This window comes from Geotrypetes seraphini, chromosome 8, assembly GCF_902459505.1.
Source record: "Geotrypetes seraphini chromosome 8, aGeoSer1.1, whole genome shotgun sequence".
Classification (NCBI taxonomy): Eukaryota; Metazoa; Chordata; class Amphibia; order Gymnophiona; family Dermophiidae; genus Geotrypetes; species Geotrypetes seraphini.
In genome coordinates this window covers 134,213,035-134,240,254 of record NC_047091.1, presented here as the reverse complement: position 1 = coordinate 134,240,254, position 27,220 = coordinate 134,213,035, and the positions used below count along the sequence as shown (strand labels likewise).

At 42.0% G+C, this 27,220-nt stretch overlaps 1 protein-coding gene across 2 annotated transcripts in view; it reads right to left on the bottom strand.

Annotated features, from left to right (window-relative positions):
• Nucleotides 1–2,237: 2,237 nt before the first annotated feature.
• The window catches only part of PI4KA (phosphatidylinositol 4-kinase alpha), a 261,800-nt gene continuing 236,817 nt past the window's right edge, over nt 2,238–27,220 (bottom strand). For both annotated transcript variants that reach the window (XM_033956600.1, XM_033956601.1), the window contains 8 exons: nt 24,814–24,917; nt 22,778–22,882; nt 12,471–12,596; nt 11,834–11,954; nt 11,240–11,399; nt 5,127–5,216; nt 4,203–4,286; nt 2,238–3,041 (listed from right to left, as the gene is read on the bottom strand). In XM_033956600.1, the coding sequence (XP_033812491.1) occupies nt 2,990–3,041; nt 4,203–4,286; nt 5,127–5,216; nt 11,240–11,399; nt 11,834–11,954; nt 12,471–12,596; nt 22,778–22,882; nt 24,814–24,917 (842 nt within the window). In that variant the 3' untranslated portion in view covers nt 2,238–2,989. The remainder of the gene's footprint in view (nt 3,042–4,202; nt 4,287–5,126; nt 5,217–11,239; nt 11,400–11,833; nt 11,955–12,470; nt 12,597–22,777; nt 22,883–24,813; nt 24,918–27,220) is intronic.

Sequence of the window (27,220 nt, the reverse complement as noted above, 5' to 3'; positions counted from 1 at the left end):
CTTTTGGAGACCCAAGGGGGTTCCCTATACTCCTCTAGGATTGGATAGAGCCGCACCACTGAATGACTAGCCTTAAACCTTACATCTGGGATGTCCCATTCGGCTGTGACCATATCTCAAATAGTTTGATGCTTGAGGAATGACCAGACCACCTTCCTTACACCTTCCAGCTAAGAATCTATCTTCTAAGCCCCATCCACCTTGTGCTCAACAAATTAAGACCTGAGACCAAAGGAATGAATTCCTGAAAATCATTATGAATATGTGCATTACAGAGGGATCCTCCCCCCAAATGTAGGTCCTCAGACCAACCTTCCTCTATGCATTCTTCCACTATACTTAAGGTCCTCAGTAGATACTCTCCTGACTGCACAAACATGTCCTCCTCAAATTCCAAATTCTAATCTAATCTGCCTCTTCGGTGCTCCTGGTTCTTCCTGCAAGGAACCCCTTTGCCTTCCTGATATTTTTAGACAGAATGCCTTGTACATCAATAAAATAAATTAAAGGGGAAAACCTCCCCCCACCCCCACTCACTTCATGAAATGGATCTGCCACTTCAGGCATGGTAGGCTTTTAGGCATGTAGACCGGAGCTCACACTGCGTCATTACACCTGATTCCTCTGGTAGTACTACTTACTTTCCTTCCCTCACCTCTGGGCCATGCCAGCAGTTGAAATTAAAGACAAGAATAGACAACTGGTGGAGAGTAACTCTTAAGTGCCATTGCACTTTTCTTCTCTACTTTTCGTGTTCTTGTTGTTGTCTATCATCAGTTGTCCTACAATCAGTTCTCTAGGTCCCTCCACCCCCTCCAGATACTGGGGATGGGAAGCTGAGGCACAAAACCATTTCTCGCACTGCCCCCACCAGGAAAGGGGGGACAATGAGGGGGGGGAAAGGAGAAGGATCTGGCCACTAGGGTGTAGCACCCCAAGACTACCCTTAAGCTCTGCCTTCTTGGCTATCCAGATACTTAATACCTCTGTTCTTTTTTTAACTCTCAGTCCCAATGAAAAAGAGTTCATGAGGTCCCAAAGAGAACCCTTTCCCATCACTGACATATGTACTTTGCCTAGCTCTAGACTGCACAGGCTTACCTATGTCTAACATCTGCTGGAGACCAAGAAATACTGGCTGGCTGTGGACTGTACAGGGATTTATAGGTTCACTCTGAGGTCAGTGGTTCTGCCTCTGACTTCAAATAGGAGTGCATAAACCCAAGCATCTGGACCGGTCTGGAGAGATAAACTCACTGTTCACATCTAAAGTCCATGTAAATACAAAATTACACGTATGCACGTGTGTGCAATTCTGACTGTTTGCCTGGGTGCAAAAAAAGTCTGGTCCCAGTTTTGGCACTAATGAATGGATTTACTGCACACTTCCTACTATGGTATTTTGGATTGGCTATGGTCAGACAGCATGCTGGGCTCAGTGAACCATTGTTCTGATTCAGCATGACACGTCTTGTGTTCTTAAGCATAAAATGTATCTCTAAACGTTGCATAGAGACTGGAGGTATGCTCAGGGACTGAAGATGAAATGACCCTTTTCTACCCAACAGAATAACTCTTAAAAATATAACTGAAATTCATGACTAATGGTTTAGTGAGGTTTCAAACGAGGATTTGAGAGCTCTCTTAATTAGGTATCAGAAATGTTATTTGGGACTAAGGGTTTTCTTAATGAACATTTATCTGGGACAACATTCTCTAATTAGGCCCTATTTCATGCCCAATTGACTTCTGCGGCTAGTAAAAGCAGAAAAAAAGTTATTGAGGTAAAACTCCAGCTGAGCCCTATTCCCTGAGAAGAGCCCTTCCATTGAGAACAACAGAATAGTAATGAAGTCTCCAGTGTCTTCCCAGATATGGCTCACGCAGCACGCTTGAGGGACTGGTGCAGGCATAGGGTGTGCCTGAAGGGAAGGATCTCAGTTCACTAGAGCACTCGCTCTCCTAGCCCCTTCCAGGGAGGGAATGAGAAGCCCATCTGCATTGCATAGCTGAACCTGCTCTTACAAAGCAGAATGCCAATCAGGGTGGGGAGTGTGCTGACACACAGCATTCATCCTACAGCAGTTCCAGCATATGCCTGGGGTGAGAGTAGTGAGTTCTGACAAATTGGGGCAGTTAAGGAGAAACAATTGGTTTTTTTAGGATATATTTTGGTGGTGTAGTCCAACCCAAGTAAGCCATCATCAACGAGCTGAATGCCTGCAGAATATCTGAAATTGATAGACCTAATCTGACTTTATTTCATTAAATTACACCTTATAGATTAAATACATCTTCAGAAAATATTTCACACACAAAAACAGGAAAAATAAAATAAATTTCTTCATGTTAGGACTAAAATAGTGCTATGATCATAGAGCAGGGCCAGTGCTCAGGGAATAGGCTGGGTTGTGCATGAGCAGGGCCAATGCTCGATGAGTGGCTGGGCAGTACACGGGTAGGGGTGGACCTTAAAAGTGAGTAATGGGCATGATGCTCAGTGAGAGGTGGGCCGCATCGCACATGAGCAGCCCCAGTGCTCAGTGGGTGGCATAGCACATGAGAAGAAGCCAATGCCCACTGAGTGAGTTGGGCTGTGCTTGGCTGCATAGTACCAGCTGTCCGACATTAGCAGCAGGATTCATAGGACTCAAAGCACAAATACAGGACAAGTCCAGCACTGAGAGCAAGAGAAACGGCAAGTCCCAGCATGCACTGCTCTATAAATCCTGTATCTACACAGTCTTATGGAAGCAAACCAGTGCGCCCCCAACCTTCATTCCTTGAGGCTACAGTGGTCTTGTCCGTTCACCTCTTGGTGAGTTCGATTTGGCATTCCTATTCTCCAAGGTCAACCAGCTGCTGTATATACAGATGGGATGCACCAGTTGCCTATGGCAAGGCGCAATATCATGTGACATTCACATGCATGAAGTTTAGGTGTGATTACACAGTGCACAGCACAGCAGCAGGATGGTGAAGATGGCTCTCAGTAGGGAATATCATTCTGGTAATATTGCAGCATATCGTATGTCCGACTCCTAAAAAAAAATTAAAGGAAATTTGGTATCACAACTATTTATTTATTTATTAGGATTTATTTACTGTCTTTTTGAAGGAATTCACTCAAGGCGGTGTACAGCAAAAATAAATCAAATATAAGCAATAGACAATTACAGCGGTAAAATCATTCAAATTTTTACAATGCAAAGTATGGCATTGTATGCTATATTATAATGTTGACACAATATGCAATAAAAACATTTTAGTAGACAGCATAGGATATAAGCAAAGATGGAGTACGTAGATGGATAAGACAGAATAACAGAAGTATGAAAATAAGGAGACTAATTCAAAGAAAGTTGCACATGAAACACTCAGGTCAGTATTCAGCCGGCTGACTACCATTCTGGCTAAAGTAGACTGATAGTCAGTGCCGGGTCATATCCAGGAACCGGTGCTGAATATTTGGTTTAGGACTTCTATTTAACTGGATCTATTTACCCAGTGCACACATCATTTCTGGCTCTGCCATCCTAATGTTTTGTCACTCCCCGTTTACCGTCCTTTTTAAAAAAATTTTACTTCGATGTATTTTAAACAACCTTTCCCTCCCCTCCTTTAGTTCCATGTACGTTAATGTGAATTTGTCTAGGATTTTTAATATCTGCTAAAATATTGCTTTTATTTACCTATTTTAATTGTTTTCTGCAATCTTTTTATATTGTAAACCTTTTAGACACTTGTTTTGATAGATGGTATATCAAAAATAAAGAAACTTGAATCTTGAAACTTGCACTAACTGAGGAGTGCCGCAGAGTCGGAGGGAAGATTCAGCAAAACTGCCTACGTAGGTACTGCTAAATATTCCCTCCCAACCTGCTCGGTGCAATTTACATGAAAAGAGGCTCCTCCCTGCTTAAATTAATTTGAATATCAAGTCCTCTAACTCCACAGCTTCCCCATGCTTTAACAAACATTGACTCTCATGCTGGCCTGCTATCCATGCCTTATATACGTGTTCTAGTTCTACCAAACACTCATCTATACTTCATATATGCATAAACCACCTTATACACATTACATAGGGAGAAGGATAATGAGATATGAAAAAAGAAGGAATGAGAAGAGTTCGCAATGGGTGTAGGGAACTGGAGGGAAATACTGGAGAAGGTGGGAGACAAGCAGTGAAAATATCAGACCTGTTGCTGAGGAAGCAGTTTTGAATGATTTTCAGGATGAAGTTTGCTGCTTCCCTCTCTGTCATATTAGGGCTGAACCTGTGTCTGTTGCAGAGAAAGAGCGCAAGCTAAATTACACAGATTATGATATAGACAGACAGATAAAGACAGATTATGAAATAGCATCTATGGCCCAAGATAATGTCTTATTTGCTTCTCAGATGGGACTATAGCATATAAGAAGTATCCACAGCAGGCCGTGTGCACCTTTCTGCCATAAGATTCCCCCGAGGATAAAGAAACCATTCATTTTGGCTTTTTGGAAATCGATTTGGGGCCAAATAAATTGTTTGTTGGAAAATCCTGTGGCTTTATCCTATGATACTATATTATTTGGAATGTCAATGAAGAAGAAAAGTCAAATTTCTGCAAAGAATAATAAGCTATTACTTATTATGACAGGAGTTGCCATTCAGCAGATTACATTTAATTGGAAAAATTGGAATAGATTAAATTATAGTTTTTGGTGGAATTCATTATGTCATATGTACAAGATGGAAAGAATGTTAGCCTTGCAGAAAGGTAATTTTAATAACTTTCAGGAGGTTTGGAGGCCATTAATAGAATATTGTAATGAGTAATTATTGGATTATCATTTTTCCCTAATAGGTATAATTGCAAAGTATGGGGGGGATTTCTGATTTGATATTTAATGATTAGATTAATAGGACAGAATATATAATATATTATGTGATATATGTACTATATATGAATTAGTAGGGTTGGGAGGGAGGGTTTAAATATTATGATTTAAGTTAAATTGATAGAGAATCAAGTGATATTGTATAATTTTAAATGTTATTTTATGATACACTTGTTGTAAGATGTAAAATGAATAAAGAATTAAAAAAAAAAAAAAAAAAAGAAACCAGATAGGTTACTTACTTCAGAAGTTTGATAGTCTGTCCTCGGAAGCATGGCAGCCCTGTATCTAACATTAGTGTCACCAGAGAGACCACGGCATCCATATAGGGCCTGAAGGAGAAATGAGGGATATTAGCAGAGTAGCCCCACATATTTACACCAGGCCAGAGTCATAAGAACAGCGGCATTATCCCTTCTAGATCCACAAGTACCTAGCAGAAACCCAAATAATAGCAACATTCTATGCTACTGATCCCAGGGTAAGCAGAGGCAAGAGTGTGGTGTAGTGGTTAGAGCTCTAGCCTTAGCACCCTGAGGTTGTAGGTTCAAACCCCACACTGCTCCTTGTGACCATGGGTAAAGTCACTTAATCCTCCAGTTCCCCAGGTACATTAGACAGACTTTGAGCCCACCGGAACAGATAGGGAAAATGCTTGAGTGCCCGATTTATAACCTCTTCTGAGTTCCTTTGGGAGGATGGGCAAAAAATAAATAAATAAAAACTGGACACCCATAAAATGATCAGATCAATTCCTAGCACATTTCACCATCTACTGGCAAGAACATCACAATCCTCTATAATAAAACCCTAAGCGCGCATGCGCACTTAGGAGGCCATGATCCCTGCTGTCGTGATGTGTGCTTCCATGGCTGCATTCCATTTGCGGCGCGTGGGGCAGCTTGCGCAGTGGATTGAGTGGTGGTTGACTGCGAGGTGTCCCATGCTGGTAAGAAGTGGAGGGAGAGAGGGAAAGGGGGCTGCTTTTGGGGGGGAGGGGTGTGCTGGGGGCTGCCCGGGTTAGCGGATGCTGGATAGGGGGATCAGAGAAAGGAGAAGGGGTACTACTGGACAGGGGGAGCAGGGAAGGGGTGCTGCTGGACAGGGAGGGAGGTAAAAGGAAGGGAGAAGGGCTGCTGCTGGACAGGGGAGCAGGCAAGGAGTGGTGGACAGCCAAGGAAAGAGAGAGACAGAAAGACAGACACACGGCCAAGGAGAGAGAGAAAGAAAGACAGACACACATCTATTCTAGCACCGGTTAATGAAACGGGCTTAAAGACTAGTAAGAAAATAAGACAATAGAATTACCAAAGAACCCTAGATATGAATAAATGGAATGAGAATGTTGAAGAAGTATTAGTTGAAATATACCCTAAAAGAATGAAAAAAAAATTGTAGATAGAAAAATGCCCCCTGGTTCACAGAACTATTATCACTGAAATGGGAATGCAAGGGTTCCTAGGAAGAAAATGGAATAAGCAGCAAAATTATGGAGGAAAAAAGATCACCACTACAAAACTAGACAAACATAAGCATTATTCTGAACCAATTGGAAAAGGAAAACCAGATTTGAAAAAATTATTTCAAACTAGCTGATGCCCCGGCGTTGCACGGGTATTTAATTATAGCAATAACACTGTAAATGGAATCAAATAAAGATACTTTATAGTGGTGAATGAAATTATTTTTTAACAGCTTTATAAAAAGTACAATATTCAAATTATAATGTGAAATATTTGACAAAATGAATACAATACAACTAACACAAAACTTGATTATAAACAACATTTTTAGTTTCACCTCCAGGAGCAAGAACATATAAATTCTTGGGTGAACCCACCCTTGAGCAAGCAACATAGAGTTGGCCAATGGGAAAAACAGGGGGATCTTAAATCCACTCCACAGTATGTAATAGTCTGTCCCTGTGATTTGTTGATTGTGATAGAGAATGCAAGTCTCACTGGAATTTGCAATCTCTTAAACTGAAAAGGAAGATCTGTTGGAATAAGTGGCATCCAAAAGTTCCAGTATTGATTAAAACAACTCAATATGTGGAAACTCAGGTTGAAAAGAAACTCCATGTAGTTTGTTCCCGGTTCAGAATGGAACCTGTTTTCCTAGTTCAGCATATGTGAGTACTCATGTAATGTAATAACATTAAGAACTGGGGTGCATGAAGGAAACAGTTACAAACACAGTTAGAACATACAAACTCTATATGTATGGTGTCCGTGGTAGAATAGAAACGATGTCCCTAGTGGTTATAGTGTCATAGAAAGTGTTTTATAGTTGGAATTACTGTGAGAATGGCAGCTTTTTACATTTTTTCCATTGACATGAATGGGTGAAATCTGATTTTATGTTAGTAGCTCCGCCCACGTGTGCAGGTGGGCCGCGAGACCCCCAGAACATATCATCCCAGGTAGTGAGGGATCAGCATACCAAGTTTTGTTGTAATCGGTCAAGCCGTTTTTGAATTACTGTGAGAATGCCAGCTTTTTACATTTTTTCCATTGACATGAATGGGTGAAATCTGATTTTCTGTTTGTAGCTCCGCCCACATGTGCAGGTGGGCCGCGAGACCCCCAGAACATATCATCCCAGGTAGTGAGGGATCAGCATACCAAGTTTCGTTCAAATCGGTCAAGCCGTTTTTGCGTGATCGCGGCACATACACACACACATACATACCTCCGATTTTATATATATAGATAACACACTTCCTAGCTAACCCAACTGAATTAACAACCAAATCAACAATTACCCCAAAAGCAGCTGAACTGGCAACCTTTTTCAAAGCAAAACTAGACCACATCGCAACTGACGCTAAGAAAGGAAACGCAGCAAACTGCATAGAAGTACTAGAAAACAACATAAAATCATGTATGTACGCATGTAAGGCACTGGTCTTTGAGAAGGGAGGGGGAGAGAGAGAGTCCTGTACAGGTGAAGAAGTTTAAGTCCTCTATGAAACTAGAGGTGAAGAACCCCCCGCTGAAATCCCCTAACATATTAGGCCAATAAACACAACTAAAGGCCTAAGATGGCTGAGAATGCTCTGACTAAAACTGTCAAGCTTTTGCACAATCTATGCTTGCTGAAATCAGCAATCCGAGTGAAAACTTATTCTTTTACATGGCAACTGGTGTCACATCTGATGTAATTTATACAAACTACTAGGGAGAAAACTGACATTACTCTGTGATAAATTAGCTTTAATCACATTTATATCACAGCTCTATTTTGAGTCAATAAACAAACTTATGGTGAAATGTTCAAACCAATTGTCCAATAATCCAGTGATCTCACCCGTCTGGGGCATATATAGGAACCTTCATATATCTTCAATGTCCCTAACCCGCTCCTGCCAAAGTTGTTCAAATGGCAAGAGAGGTTAAAGTTTGTAACCCCAGCGGTATTAAAATACTGTGCAAAATTGTGCAAATAGTGCAAAATGGTGCTTAAATACGTGCTAGTTCATTGCCTGGCCCCCCCGACTCGCGTTTCGTACTCTTCATCAGGAGGGCACTCTGCATAGGCGTTCTAAACCGGGGACAGCACCGGACCAAGAGCACCGGACCAAGAACTCCTATTATGATCCAAAAGTTTCTAGGAATTGGCAGTAAAGTGTACACTTGGCTAGAAGGATTAAACAGAACATACAGTGGAGAAAGATTGGAAGAACAGTCAGCAACAAGTGGAATATCCAATGGCTCGTCACTCTCCCCAATACTTTTCAACATACTAATGACAACATTAGGACACTTCTTAGACAAGAACAACCTCATTTCTCCTACACAGATGATATTACATTGCATTCCTTTCTACAAGAAAGAAAATAAGATTAACAAATCAGTAGAGGAAGTTACTCATCTAGTTGCCAACTGGGTTGACAACATGAAACTGAAACTAAATAAGGGAAAAAACCCAAATTTTTACTGATAAGCCCACCCAGAATCACCAATGACAACATTCAAATAACACTGCAATACACCCCACTGAAACCGGAATCAGAACTGCCTCAGGATGTTTGTTGTTTTTTTAAAAATACAACTTTACTTAACAGATGCGCAGACCCCACAGGCTCTCAAAGCTATATGCCTTTCCGGAAGTGGGGGGAAGAACTCGACCAGTCTAGTGTGGCATCCCCGAGGTTGGACGACCCCCAGAAGGGTCCCCCAAGTTCTATCTGGTAGCCACAAACAGGGACAAGAAGGCCACTAATCAAAATCCAACAGACCCTAAACTAAACAAGGGAAAGGATGCACAGGCTTACCACCTCCACCTGCTGGAGACTGAGAACAGACTCATTGTAGATAGGACTGCACAGCCCACTTGTACTACAGCCAAAAGTCAATGTGTCTCAGTCTCCACCTGCTGGCAGAGGAACATAAACACAATCTGTTCTGTGGCGGTCTGGAGGGACGCTAAAGAAAAACCAAATTTTTACTGATAAGCCCATCCAGAATCACCAAGAATGACATTCAAATAACACTGCATAACACCCCACTGAAACTGGAATCAGAACTGAGTTTCCTAGTGATTATATTTGACCACAACCTATCCTGAGAGGCACAAACACAAACATTAATCAAGAAAATATTTACAACTTTGAGAAAACTGAGACAAATTTGGCATTGTTTCAACAAAGAAAATGTTCAGATCTTGGTCTAGTCACTGGCTATCCCAACTAGATGATTGCAATGTCCTTTATGCAAAGAAAAAATACAGGTAAGGCTAGACTCAGTTAGGGCACTGGTCTTTGAGTGGACTGCTGGGCACGATGGACCAACGGTCTGACCCAGCAGCGGCAATTCTTATGATCTTATGTAAAAAACTACAAACCATTCAAAATAGGGCATCCAGACTTGTTTTCTCAGTAACTAAATGACAAAGTGATACCCCTATACCTCAAACTATACAGCTCCCCTTTGAAGCAAGGTGTATTTTTAAACTATGTACCCTGATCTTTATAATCTTCCATGGCAAAACACCAGACTACATGTTGAATTTCATAGAAATACCACCTAATGAGAAATGCAACCTGATCAGCAACCATACAGTATATGAGAATAAGATTCCCAAATCCTAGAGGAATCAAATACAAAACTATTCACTCTACAATCTCTCCATACCTGGCAGCAAAATGGTGGAATCCATTATCAGCACAATTAAGGAACACCTCCCTCCTACCAAAACCTTTATAAAGGCTTAAAAACCTATCTTATTTGGAAAATATTTTACTCCCCCCACAAACAACAGAAACCAAACAAGACACAGACCACCTCTCCTCATCACGCCACAAACCAGGAAAGTGACACTCATACCAGAACCCATAATGTTAAGATTACAACACCAGATATGGCCAAGCCTTCTCTCCAAACCATAAACCATAATCATACGCCAACATGAACACAAACCAAGATATCTATGTCATGAACCCTAATGAAATAATGTAAATTCTGGACATGGCCAGGCTCTTCTAAACTGTAAATCAAATTGAACTCCTTCTGGGGCATAGTAGCAATTCAGAAATATCAATGTAATGCAATGTAACGTCTTTCTCAATAGTAGACTATGAATTTTTCCTCCAGGAACTTGTCCAAACCATTTTTAAACCAATAAACCCAGCTACACTAACTGCTGTTACCATATCCTCTGGAAACAAGTTCCAAAACTTAACTATTCCTTGGGTAAAAAAATAACTTCATTGAATGTCCCCTGATTTTTGTACTTTTTGAAAGACTGGAAAATGGCATCAGGCTGTGATACGATGAGGTGCTGGGACCTCGAGACACTCATTACACGGAAACTACCATAGATTCTTTGCACTTTATGATTGAACTAAACAGATGCAAAGTCTGTGTTGGTAATAAGGCACCGAGATTTAATCATGCAATTTCCATGCGTAATTTTCCACCCCTGACTTAACTCTCACCCTTTTTATCAGCAGGTAAAGTTCACACATCATCAGTGCATGCTTTACTACAAACCTGATGTGGTATTTTTACATAGGTGAATATAGGTTTATGCACATTAAAAGGTCTCATTATTGCCACCTTTGCTGTTCTCACAAACAGTGGGAGAGCAGATTGCAGTTTCTTCTCTGCCCTGATGGTGGCAGCTTGGAGCTGTTCAGAAGGATGACTCTTCCACACCTCCTCTGCTGCCCAACCAACCAGAAGGTAATGGGAGTCAGGATAATGAAGAGGGCAGTCAGCCATCAATGCAAGGATGGAGAATCCCCCTCCTCCACACAATCTCTTTAATAAAAAGCAGTGGGAACACAGAGCAATGAAGAAATGTGATGGAATCCCTGGGAGCTGACAGAGACCCTGGCAGGAGTGTTTGTTACCTGACTGCGAGATAGCCCCTCACACACATTTCCATGAACCACTTGAAAGGTGTGGCCTCCATCTTCCCACCCATGATCATCACCATCTCATCTGTGAGCTTAATATCTGGCTCCCAACCCAAGTTTCCACCTGGTGAGCTTTCAAACATGAAGCCAAAATCTGCAGACAAAGAACACAGACCATCAGGAACAGGAAGAAATCACAAGTGCTAGAGAAGAGAAGGAATTTGGAAAATTTAAAAGTAACTTAAAAACATTTCTCTTCAAGGACGCCTTTGCAAACTAATTTTATTATCCTACAACCCCATTTTATTTTATTATATTTTGTTATTTTGTTAACCTTCTGTATTTCCCCTTAATGTCTTCTCTTTACTTTAAAGAATTGTATTTCATTCCTCCTTACCTAATGTTATGAATATATTAAATTGAGTGTAATTCTGTCCTTTTTTAAGTATTTTTATTTATTTTATTGTCACCTAACAAATGTAAATTTTAAAATGTACATCGCTTAGAAGTCTGATTAAGCGATTAATCAAGAAACCTAATAAACTTGAAACTGTCAGGAGACAGGAGTATAACCATGATAGGACTGACCGATATGGATGATATGACCCTTCTTGTCCAGCATGATGTTGCCGTTGTGACGATCTTTGATCTGAAGCAGGAAGAGCAGGAGACTATAGGCTGCCATACTACGGATAAAATTATAACGAGCCTGAAAGAGTCCAAAAATGATTAAAAAATATGTGGAATATAGAATCCTCTTTCAAGCTTCGCTGTTAATAAAGTGTGGGACATAGAGACCTGCTTCATGATCACTATTAACATTGTTCTGGTATAGGATATAAGGGCCTATCACACAAATTCAATGGTAATATGTAGGATAGGAAGATATACCATACCACACATTCACTATTAGCAACATATGGGACTGTGGACTCCTCTCACACTCATTGAATGGGACAGAGTTAAAGGTATTTTGAATATTGTTGATACCTATGGTTACTATAGAGCAGAGGTTCTCAACCCAGTTCTCGGAACACACTTAGCCAGTCGGTTTTCAGGATACCCACAATGAATATGCATGAGATAGATCTGCATCCAATAGAGGTAGTGCATGCAAATTTATCTCATGCATATTCACTGTGGATAAGTTGACTAGGTGGGGCCCTGCTAAAGAGGGTATCTCTAACTTCATGGCAGGTGCTGCCCTGGAATGCAATCATGTTACCTTTTGAAAAGCCAGGGTAGACTCATCTCCATATTGCCTGGTGAAATAATCATACATGCCAAAGTCTGTCTGTCTGCCTAATTGGTCCCGAGATGCACAGTCAGGAATACATTCAATGACACCACACTGGAAAAGAAGAGAGCAAGAAAAGAGGTTAGCTAAAGCACACAGTATGTTTGCAGAAACAGATGAAAGCCTGTTATGTGTTAGCCTGCTTTTCCATACTGCAATCAATCTACAGGAAATGGGGGAGGCAAGGCCTAATGACACTGTGTATTGTAGTGTATTGTATTGTATTTAGACTCATGGTACGGTATTGTAAGTTGACTTATTGTACTGTATTAAGACCTTTTGTTATTCGCTGAATGTTCAGCCTTCTTACAATGTAAACCGCCTAGAAGTCGCCTGACTATGGCGGTATAGAAAAATAAAGTTATTATTATTATTATTATTATTGTCTCACATACCCATTTAATTAGTATATAGTATGTATTAGTAAGTTGCCTGGATGGCACATTGAATGGAGTCGGAGAACTCCCACATGTGGCAAGCTTCCTTGCATAGCGAGGTTGACCCTGTCCCTCCCTGTTTGCTGATATAGTGCGAGGCCACCTGGTTTTCTGTTTGGGTGAGGACTGCCCTGCCTGTTTGAAGGTTTCGAGGGCATTCCCTAAGGCCCTGAGCTCCAGTGGGTGGGTGGTCAGAGGTTGGGTACACTGGTCCCAGTGACGTCTGAGGTGCCCTTTCAGGGATCACATGAGTAGTCTGGTGTGCTGCACAACAAAGAACGGAGCATGCTGACTATGAGCTGCTGGCAGGGATGCACTGTGCCAGGGATGTCATGGCGTCAATCTGGTAGTCCCGTAGGACGTCCTTGGTCTGCGTGGTGTCGATGACTGCCCAAATGAACGATATCCCCTGGGTGGGTATCAGGTGGGATTTCATGTAGTTGATGAGGAACCCCAGTTCTTGGAGGAGGGTTATGGTGGTTGACGGGGCTGCCAGCTGTCGAGATAAGATAGGAAGCGCACCCCTTGAAGGCGAGGATGTGCCACTGCCACGCACTTTGTGAACGCTCTTGGAGCCGTTGAGAGTCCAAGGGGCAGGACCTTGTACTGGAGGCGTCTGTCTTGGCTTTAGAAGCGACGATGCCTCCTGTGGGCTGGGTGCATGGGATACTAGCCAATACTCGGGCTTTAACAGGGCCAAGACTGTACCCAGAGAGTGCATCTGGACCTTGTGTATGCATCTGTTGAGCTTACCGAGATCCAGGGACGAGCGTTGTCCTTGTCCATGGTGACGCGGGGGTTCCTGGAGTAGAAACCCCTTGGTGATCTCCTCTGTTCGTCACCGCCTCTATTGATTCTGCCGAAGCAGGTCCTCTCCTTGCTGCAGGAAAGTTGGGTCGTCAGATGGAGGGTGCCCCGCCCACTCGGGGGGGGGGGGGGCGGGAGTGGAGACGAATTCGGAATCCCTGCTTGATGATGCTGAGGGCCCACTGGTCGATGGTGATCCTGGGCCAAGCCTTCGCAGACAATCTGATCCTGCTGGGCCGGAGGGGTCAAGGTTCTGTTTTTGTCTTGGGGAATGACTCATCCATATTATCTCTTTGTCTGTGATCAAGAATGTACTGTAACTCTTCTACACTACACCCGACTTAACTGATCGAGTTGACATGTATTACCTCTGTAAAATGCATTATCTTCTGCTATAAGTATTATCTTCAGTAATAAGTAATATCTTCTGTGAATTTGTAATATCATAACTCTTAACTGTTCCTGTAACTTACTCCTTTCCTGAAATGTAATTCTACTGGAATGTCCCAGATATTTCTATATTGTAATCCACCTAGAACCGCAAGGCACAGGCGGAATAGAAATCCCTAATGTAATGTAATGTAATATAATGACCTATACTGTATACCATGTCTTGTGTTAAGATACTATATTGAATAAGTACTGTAACTATAGAAATTCTGGTACTTTGACAACATGACCATAAACCTAGAATAATAACCAAAGCATTGCCTTTGACTTTCTCTTAAAAGGTGTATGATGGTCCAGTTCAGAGAGACCTGCTCTAGGTAGCTGTGTCTTAAGGCACAGTTCTTCAACCGCCGGTCCGCAGACCGGTGCCGGTCCGCAAAAAAATCTTGCCGGTCCGCGAAGAATTTGGTCCCCGCCGCAACAAAAGGCTGGCGTCAGCTGACTTGCAACTTCCTGTTGCAGTCGCTGTGCCGGGACTCCTGCCTTCCACCGCGTTTGCCTCCTGCCTTGTCTCCACACCTCCAGACCAGCAGCGGCAGCTCTGTGTACTTTTAACTTCGGCACAGAGCTGCCCCTAAGCAGTAGTTTAGCGCGGTTTCATGAGGCAGCCTCGGGGCCTTTGCTAGGCCGGCCCACATCGCATCATCGAAGCGGGCCGGTCTAGCAAAGGCCCCGAGGCTGCCTCATGAAACTGCGCTAAACTACTGCTTAGGGGAAGCTCTGTGCCGAAGTTAAAAGTACACAGAGCTGCCGCTGTTGGTCTGGACTCTTGGGCCACTGAAGGAGGGCAAAGAGCAGCTGTCCTGGAGGTTTCCCTTCCTCTCGCCTTTGCAGGTCCCTTTTTTCCACCTTTTTTTTTTCCTTCAAAGGCCAAGGGGCCCCAGCCCCAATCAAGTAAGTTCAACTGTTCCTTGCAAGCGGTTCTGCTCGGCTAAAGCTTCCCTTCTGACATGAGCCACCCTCAGGGGAAAGAAAGTGACCCGCAAAGGTGAGGGGAAGGGGGGCAGATGATGGAAGTTGGGGGGGGAGAGAGAGAAGGGGCAGATGATGGAATGGAGAAGATGAGAGAGAAAAGGGGACAGATGATGGAAGTGAGAAGAAGGGAGAGAGAGAGAGCAGAAGGCAGATGGATGTCAGTTGAGAGGGGAGAGCAGATGCTGAATGGAAGTGGAAAAGAACACATACTGGATGGAAGGAGGAGATAAAGGGGGAAGAAAATAGTAAGATAATGGAGGGGTGAGGGAAAGGGGTGACAAGCTGTGGGTAGACACAGTAAAAAGAGGGAAACGGGACTAAATAGTAAGAAAGAATTTAATTTAGATGGAGGAAGAAAATAGAGAAGGAAGACCAGAGAAGAAAAGGGAAGAGAGAGCAGAGAATGATATCAGATCTGAGTGGAGGAAATGAGAAGAGAGAGATGCTAAAAACCACAGGGGGGAGGGAAGGACAGAGATGCCAGACCATGAGGGGAACAGAAGGAAGATGATGGATGCCAGACCAAATTTTTTTTTGGGGGGGGCAGGAGGAGAGATGGCAGGGAAAGACAGACAGTGAATGGAAGGGGCAGATGCTGGACTGAAGAGACAGAGAAGGTTATCATGCTGCTGTACCGGGCCATGGTACGCCCTCACCTGGAGTACTGTGTTCAGCACTGGTCACCGTACATGAAGAAGGACACGGTACTAAACTAAACTAAACTAAACTAAGCCTTAAGTTTATATACCGCATCATCTCCGAAATGGTCCAGAGAAGAGCGACTAAAATGGTTAAGGGGCTGGAGGAGTTGCCGTACAGCGAAAGATTAGAGAAACTGGGCCTCTTCTCCCTTGAGCAGAAGAGATTGAGAGGGGACATGATAGAAACATTCAAGGTACTGAAGGGAATAGACTTAGTAGCTAAGGACAGGTTGTTCACCCTCTGCAAGGCAGGGAGAACGGGAGGGCACTCTCTAAAGTTGAAAGGGGATAGATTCCGTACAAACGTAAGGAAGTTCTGTGGTGGAAAGCTGGAACGTTCTTCCAGAGGCTGTTATAGGGGAAAACACCCTCCAAGGATTCAAGACAAAGTTAGACAAGTTCCTGCTGAACAAGAATGTGTGCTGGTAGGGCTAGTCTCAGTTAGGGTGCTGGTCTTAGACCAGAGGGCCGCCGCGTGAGCGGACTGCTGGTCATGATGGACCTCTGGTCTGACCCAGCAGTGGCAATTCTTATGTTCTTATGTTCTTAGGGCAGACACTGGCTGGAAGAGAGTGAAAAGGCAATGAAAGCAGAAACCAGAGACGACAAAAGGTAGAAAAAAAATAATTTTATTTCTATCTTGTGATTCAAATATATCAGATTTGAAATATGTATCTTGCTAGACATAACTGGGGAGTGCAAAGCCCAGGCAGTGCTTCTTTAGCTTCTAGCTGGCTTAGGGCTCTCTGACCAGGGGGCAGTTGCCCTAGTTCCACTCCCCTAACACCATTCCTGTCATGTGTGACTGTGGTATTCTGTTACATGATATTTGTGTAGCATTCTGTAATAATTTGGCTTATTCAGTTTTCTTGATAGTAGAGGGGATATATGTGAAGGGGAGGGGAGACAGGGGTTTTGTTGATCTTTGCCCTGTATTATTTGTATTTATAAAATGACAATTGTATAGAATATTGTTTCTTTTTATACTTTAATAAAATATGTTCAATATAAAATCATAACTATTTGAGGCTTGTGCGGATGGGATCAGATGGTTTGTGGGACCGAGCTCGCAGGGACGGGGCGGCGATGGTTTTTTAAAAAAAATTTCAGTCTTAGTAGTTTGCCGGTCCACAAAATAATTATTTTACTTCCACCGGTCCATAGATGTAAAAAGGTTGAAGAACACTGTCTTAAGGTGTTTCTAGTTGGTGTTCTCTGAACTGGCCAGCAGGGGGGGTGCACCTCCTCTTTAATCACTGGGAAGACACATTTCAGTGAAGGGCAAGGTATCTATGGAGCTTAAGTTCTTATTGGAAGTACCATAAAAATAAACACAGTATCTTTTATGTATATTCATAAGAACTATAATGGGGCTATGTGTTCGGATTTTACAGGAGTAAAATCTGGTAACCCTATTCCTGGACCACTTGTAGCCCCTCTCCCAGCCTATCTTAAGAGCTCTTGGTGGTTTAGTGGAATAGTTGGAGCAGGAGCAAGTCCCAGTCGCTGTCTCCATTGGTTGCTGTGACCTTCAGTTGTTCCTGTCCATGCTGTCTCTGCCATCAAAATAGTACTTGAAACTACTGAGGTTGCTGCAGACATTTTGATGACAGAGACAGCATGAGCAGGAACAACTAAGCATTATTCCTGCTCCAACTATGCCAATAGATTCCCAGGGATTTTAAGATAAACCCAGAGAGGGACTTTAAGATAGACCCAGAGAGTAGAAAGTGTTTCTGATGTTACAGTGGGTGATCATCTGGTATCCAGTGATCACTGCATGGTACGGTTTAATATTAAGATGGTTATAGAGAGGGCTCATTCAAAAGTAAAGGTTCTAGACTTTATAAAAACTAACTTTGTTCAGATGGGGGATTATGTCAAGGAATTGTTGTCTTGATGGGAACATCTGGAAGGAGTGGAAATGCAGTTGGCAAAATTGAAAGGAGTTATCATAAGAGTGACAGACCTTTTTGTGAGGCAAGTAAGTAAAAGTAAGAAGAAAAAAAGGGCATTTTAGTTCTCTAAAATAGTAGTTGAGAAGGTATAAGAGGTTAGCTTTCATAAACTACAAAAGATCACAGAAAGAGGAAGACAGGCAAAAATATCTGGAAAAGTTAAGAGAGGCTGGCCGAGTAGTCAGGAAAGCAAAGATACAAATGGAAGAAAAAATAGCTGACATGGTAAAACGAGGAGACAAGACAATTTTTAGATATATCAGTGATAGGAAGAAGTGCAAAAGTGGCATTGTGAGACTCAAAGGTGAAGGGGAGGAATATGTAGAAGATGATAAAGAAAAGGCTGAATTGCTTAACAAATATTTCTGTTCTGTGTTCATGGCTGAAGCACCAGGAGTGGGACTGCAGAAGACAAATGAGAATAGGGATGGAGAAGTGGTAGACCCTGATTGATTTTCAGAGGGTTGTGTTCGTGAGGAGCTAGCTAAATCATAGGTAGACAAAGCGAGGGGCTGGATGGTGTATATCCAAAGAAGTTCTGGTGGCTCTGCTGACTGACCTTTTCAATGCTTTTCTAGAGTCGGGAGTGGTACTAGAGGACTGGAGAAGGGCAAATGTGGTCCCTCTACACAAAAGCAGAAGTAAGGAAGAAATAGGGAATTGCAGGCCAGTAAGTCTGACTTCTGAAATAAGCAAATTAATGGAAATGCTTTTAAAACAGAGAATAGTGAGGTTTCTGGAATACGGTGGATTACAGGACTAGAGGCAACATAGATTCACTAGAGGTAGGTCTTGTAAGACAAAGCCGATCAATTTTTTGACTGGGTGACCAGAGAATTGGGTAGAGGGAGTGTGCTAGATGTGGTGTATTTAGATTTTAGGAAAGCCTTTGACAGTGTTCCACACAGACGTCTAATAAACAAACCGAGTGCCCTCGGGATGGGCCCCAAAGTGACAGGCTGGGTCAAGAACTGGTTGAGTGGAAGACAATAGAAGGTAGTGGTTAATGGAGATCGCTCTGAGGAAAGGTATGCCATCAGTGGTGTGCCTCAAGGCTCTATTCTTGGGCCTGTTTTTTTAAACATTTTTATAAATCCACGAAAGAGGTTAATCAAAAAAGCAAAAAGTCATCAAATTAAATGACCCGCATAGCTAAATCAACATGAAGGAAAAAGATCTCAGATTTGCCACACCTGCGGATTATATTGTTATAGCCCACATATGGAATAGTGGCGTGGTTGTCTTTCATTGATCTAAAAAACCTTCATGATGAATATATGACTTAATTCGTCAAAAGTTTAAATATATCTTTTTCTTTTCACTACTCTTTGTGATTTAAAGTATTTATTTATTTATCCTTTATTTTAAGTTAAATAATTTTTATAGAATTTTTCTTTTTTATGTAAGGACTGTGCAAATTTGCAAAAATGTAAACAGCGACTGCCTAACGGTAACTTAGAATGTGCAAACAAGCGAAAATTCTACTGTGCAAAAATACAAAGCACAGAAAATAGCAGCAAAACTAGTGCAAATAAGTAAATTACAGCAAAGACATATCAAAAAGCCCGAAGGCACTTATCTTGTGTTGTCGTATTACAAGATAGAAAGCTTAGTTCCCATTACTGTTATCCGACGGGAACCCGTTTCGCCGTAAAATGTGGCTTCATCAGGGTTTAAATTGATATATGAGACAAACGCTTTGACTCGTATATCAATTTAAACCATGATGAAGCCGCATGTTACGGCGAAACGGGTTCCCGTCGGATAACACTATTCCATATGTGGGCTATAACAATATAATCCGCAGGAGTGGCAAATCTGAGATCTTTTTCCTTCATGTTGATTTAGCTATGCGGGTCATTTAATTTGATGACTTTTTGCTTTTTTGATTAACCTCTTTCGTGGATCTATTTGTCTTTGGTTAATCTTGTTCTCTATTTTTCATTTGATTGTTCAAACATTTTTATAAGCAATATTGCTGAAGGACTGTCAGGTAAGATTTGCCTCTTTGAGGATGATGCCAAAATCTGCAATAGAGTAGACACTTCAGATAGTGTGAATAACATGAAGGAAGACCTGATGAAGCCTGAAGAATGGTGTGAAATTTGACAACTAAAATTTAATGCTAAGAAATGCGAGGTCATGCATTTGGGCTGCAAAAACCCAACGGAACTGTACAGTTTAAGGGGTGAAGAACTTATGTGCATGACAGAAGAGCGGGACTTGGGTATGATTGTATGTGATGATCTTAAAGTGGCCAAACATGTTGAAAAGGTGATGGTGAAAGCTAGAAGGATGCTAGGGTGCATAGGAAGAGGTATGGCCAGTAGGAAAAAGGAGGTATTGATGTCCCTGTATAAGACTCTGGTGAGACCTCATTTAGAATATTGTGTACAATTCTGGAGGCTGCACCTTCAAAAAGATATAAAAAGGATGGAGTCCATCCAGAGGAAGGCTACTAAAACGGTGTATGGTCTTCATCATAAGGTGTATAGGGACAGACTTAAAGATCTCAATATGTGCTGAATACTTTAGAGGAAAGGCGAGAGGGGGGAGATATGATAGACATTTAAATACCTATGTGGCGTAAATGCGCACGAGTCGAGTTTCTTTCATTTGAAAGGAAACTCTGGAATGAGAGGGCGTAGGATGAAGTTAAGAAGCGATAGGCTCAGGAGTAATCCAAGGAACTACTTTTTTACAGAAAGAGTGGTAGAAGCGTGGAACAGTCTCCCAAAAGAAGTGGTAGAGACAGAGACTGTGTCTGAATTCAAGAAGGCATGGGATAGGCACGTGGGATCTCTTAGAGGAAGAGATAATGGTTACTGTGGATATGCAGACTAGATGGGCCATTTGGCCTTCATCTGCTATCATGTTTCTTTCCCCCCCCCCTTTTACTAAACCACAATAGCGGTTATTAGCGCAGGGAGCCGCGCTGAATGATCCATGCTGCTCCCGAAGCTCAAAGAGTTCCTATGAACCTTGGGAACAGCGCAGAGCATTCAGTGCAGCTCCCTACGCAAATAACCGCTATCACGATTTAGTAAAAACTTTATCAATTAAAAACAATTCATAGGAAAAAAAAAAACCCTCTCCCCAAAAACAAAGTCAGAAATACTGAGACTTGGCATGATATTTCCAGCAAAATTGCCAACTAACTTTCAGTAAAACTCCATAGGCTTGTTTAAAAAAAACATGCTTTTTACAGAGTTAAAATGTTTGGGAACAGACAATACTTTCAATTCACCCCTATTCAAAGGCTTTTATGCCTGGCCTGGAAGATCTTTTTATAATCTTGCTAGAAAGCAGTATATCAGTGGCTAATGCTAGAGTTTGGAGAGTCTTTGAGGCATAGTGTTCTGAAAGGGCTATTTTGCCTTTTCAATATTCTCTGGCTAATATTCTAGCTTTTCTTCAGGATGGGCTTAAAAAAGGTCTGACCTTAAATTCCTTAAAGGTGCAGTTGAAGAACTCTTCCCTGGCAGCACAACCAGATATCATCTGGTTCTTAAGGAACCAATCAGTTAAAGCCTCTGTTTTTTCTGTTCTCTCTCCCTTTCACCGAGATGACTATGGAGATGCATTTGATTCTTTGTGGATGCTAGATGTTCATCATATCCTTATCAGATACCTTGAAGTGACTAATGAGTTTCATCTGTCCTACCAGCCCTTTGTCCTCTTTACTGGCCCTGTGAAGGGCCTACCTGCTTTCAAAACTACTGTTGCTTGATGGCTGAGATTATTTCCTCAGCTTATATCTTGGCAAACAAGCAACTGCCGGAAGTAGTCAAGGCTCATTCTATCAGTACAGTTAATACTTCTTAGGCAGAATCATGAGCAGTAATAGTGAAGGAAATTTGCAGGATCAGTAACATGGTCTTCCATTCATACATTTTCTAAACATTACAAGCTGGATATTTTGGCTAGGAAAGAAGCCACTTTTGGAGCTTCTGTGCTTTTAGCAGAAGTATCTGTTCCCCTCCTAACTTTAGGATTGCTTTGATACATCCTGTAAATTCTGGACAGATCAGTCCAGAACTGTCTCCCTCTTTTATTCTTTCTTTCTGTGCATTTGATATAAATATGGTTCTTAAGACTTCTCTGTTAAGATATGCAAAGTTCTTTAGCAGTTACTTTGAAGTTTTCATTATCATGCATGTTTTTATGAAGGAGGAAAGATAATTTTGTTGGTGAAATTTAATACACCCAGCTGCTTTGTTATTGAAATACTTAAGCCATCTGCACAGTGGCTTTTATGGCAGAACTCAATTTTGTACTCTCTCTCTCTCTCTCTCCACCTACTGGTAGATGGATATAACCTGCACATTTTGGATTAATCTGTTAGTACTAAAGGAAAGAAAATTAGCAGGTAAGATCTAATTTCTTCTTGAAATAAATGAAATCATGTAAAAGAAACTTGTTCCCATGTATGGAAATCTAGAACAACGGATGATGCTTTATCAAGTAGCACACAGAAATAGGTCAGTACATACGCTCTCTGCTTCTGTTATAACAATGGGAAAGTAATTATGAATGTGTCCTTTATTTCTATATGTCACATGACACACAGGACGAGGCCGATATATTTGCTCTTTGCTTCTGCTAAAACAAGGGGAAGGATATGGATGTGTATTTTATCCATATATATCTTACAACACACATAGAGGTGTTGCTTCTGCTAGCTTGTTTTTGTTTCTTTCAGTATCCTGCAATAAAGAGCACACACTGCATGTTCTAAGACTACATTCCTTGTCATATCTGAGGAAGGGATATTGCGGGTAGCACAGTGACACTTAACTCACCCCTTCCAAACTAAAACAACAGGAGAAAGCATGTGAGAAACACAGACACATAAAAAATGAATAAGAGGCATACAAATGTGCTAGCTGTGCTATCACGTCACTTACCCCAGGGGCTGTGGCAACCACTCTGTATGGAAACACAAAAAGATCCAGGCCCACCAACTGGAAAATGTTCTTAAAGAGATTAATGATTTGCAAGGCAAGCATGTCCTGTTACATAACAAAGAATGAAATACTTTAGGAAGTACCAAGTGGCCCAGCTTCCAATTTTCATTATTGATTCTGATAAACAGAGATATTTTAGCTATCTAGGAGCATGATACTGATATAGGCTCTAAGTGTTAAATGAAACAGAGAAATAAGGGCTAAAGCATTTTCTGCATCTGACATCTTTCATCCCTGCCCACCAGCCCCAGCCCAACATTTCTCCTTCTATCATCCCTCTCCAGCACCTTGCCACATCTCTCCCTCCATGCCCTCCACCACTATGTTCAACATTCCTCCCTCTTGCAAACCTTTCAATCTGTTCCACTGTTCCCTTTCCACTACAATATTTCTCCCTCTCATCTTTCTCTTCTCTATGAATCTATACTTCACTCCCTTCCTATGACCAATCCTTTTTCCTCCATTCCCTGTGTACACCATCTCTCTTTCCATCTCACTGACACACTCATGCCCAACAAGTCTCCCTTTCTATTCTCTTCCCCTCAGCATCTCTTTCCCTCTCTTCCTCCATCCTATGTCCCAGGTTTGTGCCCCACTTCCTCCTTTTGTGTCCAAAAATACACTCCCTCCCTCCCTTCTATGTCCCATGTTTGGGCTCCTCCCATGTCCCAATGCATCCCCTCCTTGGTCCAATGCGTGTGAAGCCACTTGCTCCCTCCCTCCTTTTCTGCCCTCCTCCCACAAGACTGTACTAGAGATGTCCTCATTCCTGCCTTCCAGCTGCACTTCGCAAGGCCCCGGGCCCTGCATGCTGCACGTGGCTGACGCAAAGCCTTCCCTCGGAAGTCAGCTCTGACGTTGAGGAAAGACTTCTGGTCGGCTACTGGTGTCGTGCTGTGAGCGCTGCATGTGTGCACCAAGATATTAGAGCCCCTTGTGTCCAGTAGCTTCAAACCCGTGGAATCCCCGACACCACAAGGGGAATCCCTGTGACACGATGAGGAAACCCCATGGGTCCCGCGGGATTCCCGTTGTCCCTGTTTCTGTGCAGCTCTCTACTTCCCAATACTTGTTTTCCATTCCATCTTTAAGACATTATCAACACAATGCATTCGTCTATCTTCTCAGTAACTTGCTTAGGAATTCCGTAACTTGCTTTGGAATTTCGTGCCAATCCATTTAAGGGAAGAAACATCTCTAGTTCATTTCAAATCTAAATTAAAGGCTTTTTTATTTAAGGATGCTTTCGGTTTATAACCGTCCTATTTAAGGACACTCTGAGATTAACTTTTAATTATTATATTATATCCCCCTCCTTTCATGCCCCCCATATATGTTTCTCTCCTATTTCTAATGTAGTTCTTGCCCCTTTTCCTCTTGTTCCAGTATGTCTGTTTGTCTTAATTTGTTCTTGTATTGTTTATTTCTATTTTATGTAATACCCTTTTTTTTATTATTATGTACTCCGCCAAGAAATCTGAATAGGCAGTATAACAAATTTTAAATAAACTTGGAAACTTAGAGTAGAAAAAGACACCTTCTCAATTTGCTTTCAGAAGGAAAAATGGAGAAGAAAGGGACTGCCCATCGAAACAAGGAGTCAGAGCTGAAAAGCTGTACATGATTCCTTCTGCAAAAACGCATGTGTAGAGGTGAACAATCCACTGGTCAAGACTCATTTTCTCTTTGCACTGGAAACCACAATTTATAGAGGGGACCATATCTTTCTGGCCAGCAGCTTGGGAGCTTAACCAAGGTCCTGTAAGGCAGTAGTCCTCAACCCTGTCCTGGAGGACCACCAGGCCAATCGGGTTTTCAGGAGCAGATTTGCATGCCTATCATTTCCATTATATGCAAATCTCTCTCATGCATATTCATTAGGGTTATCCTGAAAACCCGATTGGCCTGGTGGTCCTCCAGAACAGGGTTGGGGACCACTGCTGTAAGGGATAGGACCTGCAACCTGAATGTTTTACCTGTCTGCAGTCATCACCCACTTTAAAGATGGCTGCCTGCCAGCAGATTCTGCAGATACCTCCTTCTTCACTCTCAATAGTGCTGTCACTTCGACAGCGCAGGCCTGAAAACAGAAGCAGAAATGACAGGTTGGTCTTCAAAGATATAAAGTATTCAAATGAAGCCAGATTCCCTTTGTAATTTACTAAAAGCAAAATGCAACCCTCTGCTGAAGGCAAGATACTATTCAAGAAAAAGTTGTGATATCACAGTATGAGGACTAACAATCAGAGGACTCTGTCCATCCTGCTATCTGATCCATGGATATGTCACAAAAGAGGATGGTATATCAACACAAGTTCTAAGGTCAGTCAAACAAAATGGTACCAAAATACCTATTAAAATTTAAAAGTGTCTTTTTGCTGTACACAGCAGCACATTTATAGCATCAAATTAAATGAAGATATTTACATGAAACCTATCAAAATTTAGCAGTTACTACAGTAAATTTAATCTAATCAGTAGTCTTATATTTCGCTATTTTTCAATTCAGATTCAGAGTGGATTACAACCAGAAGAAACCTACATTAAGGGAGACACATATACTTAAAAATTATTGCACAAAGAGATAAAATATCAAAAAAGCACAGTTACTTACCATAACAGGTGTTATCCAGGGACAGCAGGCAGATATTCTCACTGATGGGTGATGTCACCGGCGAAGCCCCGGTATGGACTACTTTAAAAAATGCATCGCCACTTTAAGAATTCAAAAAGTTTGCGATAGCCCGAACCACACATGCGCAATTGCCTTCCCGTCCGATGAGGGTGCGCGGTCCTTCAGTTAAGATACGCCAGCTAAGAAGCCAACCCGGGGAGGTGGATGGGTTGTGAGAAAATCTGCCTATTGTCCCTAGATAACACCTTTTACGGTAAGTAACTGTGCTTTAACCCAGGACAAGCAGGCAGCACATTCTCACTGATGGGTGACCTCCAAGCTAACAGAGATGGTATGGTGGGAGAGTTGGCCAAAGAAAATATAATTTGAAATACAGAGTGGCCGAAGTGCCCATCCCATCTGGAGAAAGAATCCAGACAATAGTGAGAAGTGAAGGTATGAACTTTGGACCAGGTGGCAGCTTTACAGAGGTCCTTAATGGTGTAGATTTAAGGAAATGAACAAAAAGCTGCCAGAGTTCTAACTCTGTAGGCTGTGACACGACTGTCTTGTGCCAGGCCAGATTGAGCATAGCAGAACAAGATGCAGACAGCTAGCCAGGCGTAAATCATTCTCTTGAAAAAGAATGACCTAACTTTTGCGAATCAAAAGAAAAGTTAGAGAAAAGGTCATTGAGGCTTTGTCTGGTCAAAGTAGCAGGCCAAAGCTCATGTACAATCCAAAGAATACAAAGCAGATTCTCCAGAAGGAGAATGAGGTGTAGAAAAAAAAAAACCAACACAGGCAGAACAAGTGACTGAGTGAAAAGAAAAGTGAGAACGTTTAGAAGAAATTTTGGACGGGTACGCAGAACCCCCTTGGCATGCTGAAAAACTACGAAGGATGAATCTGCTACTAATACAGGTAACTCACCGACCCTCCTGGTAGAGGTGAGAACTATAAGGAAACACACTTGCCAGGCAAGAAACTAAAGATGAACCGCCAAAAAAAGGCTTCAACAAACTGGAAAGAACTACAGTAAGGTCCTAAACGACATGAAGGGACTAGAGAGGTAGTTTCACAGGGGAAAAAAACCCTATCAGAAGCCTGGAAACCAAGTGAAAAAAGCAAAAATAGGGTCCAAACGACAGGAGAAAACATGAGGTATGGTTACACATTAAAAACCCCTGTCATGAATCTGGAAACCAGAGGATAAGCAGTAAGAGGTTGACCCTCGACTGAGAAAAGGAAAAAAATGCAATAGCACTTGAAAGAAGTCCGAGAGATATAGACTCGAGACTAAAAGCAAACAAAAGAAGAAAATAATCCATGAGCAATTCCACTATGTTGGAATGGAGAACATGAAAATAAAAAAGACACCAATAAGAAAAAACCAAGACCATTTTTAATGGAAACATTGTTAAGTGGCTAGTTTCCTGGAGACATCCAGTAGATAACAAACAGACTGAGAAGGACGTAGCCCGAGAAAAAACTGACAATGGAAATCAGTGCAGATTAGAATGAATCAGAGACCTCTGAGTTGGAGGGAACTGAGTATGAAATATCAGAAGAGGTACGGGTTCCCTGAAGCTGAGTTGAAAGAGAAAGGAGAACCCATGAGCCTGGGCCACCATGGATAAAAGAGACGTATGGTAGCTACTTCTCTGTTGAGCTTGAATAGGAGAAAAAGTAGAGGGAATGCATACAGAAAAACATGCCCTTCCAATCCAGGAGAAAAAAAGTTGTTATCAGATGGAGAAGGAAGGAAA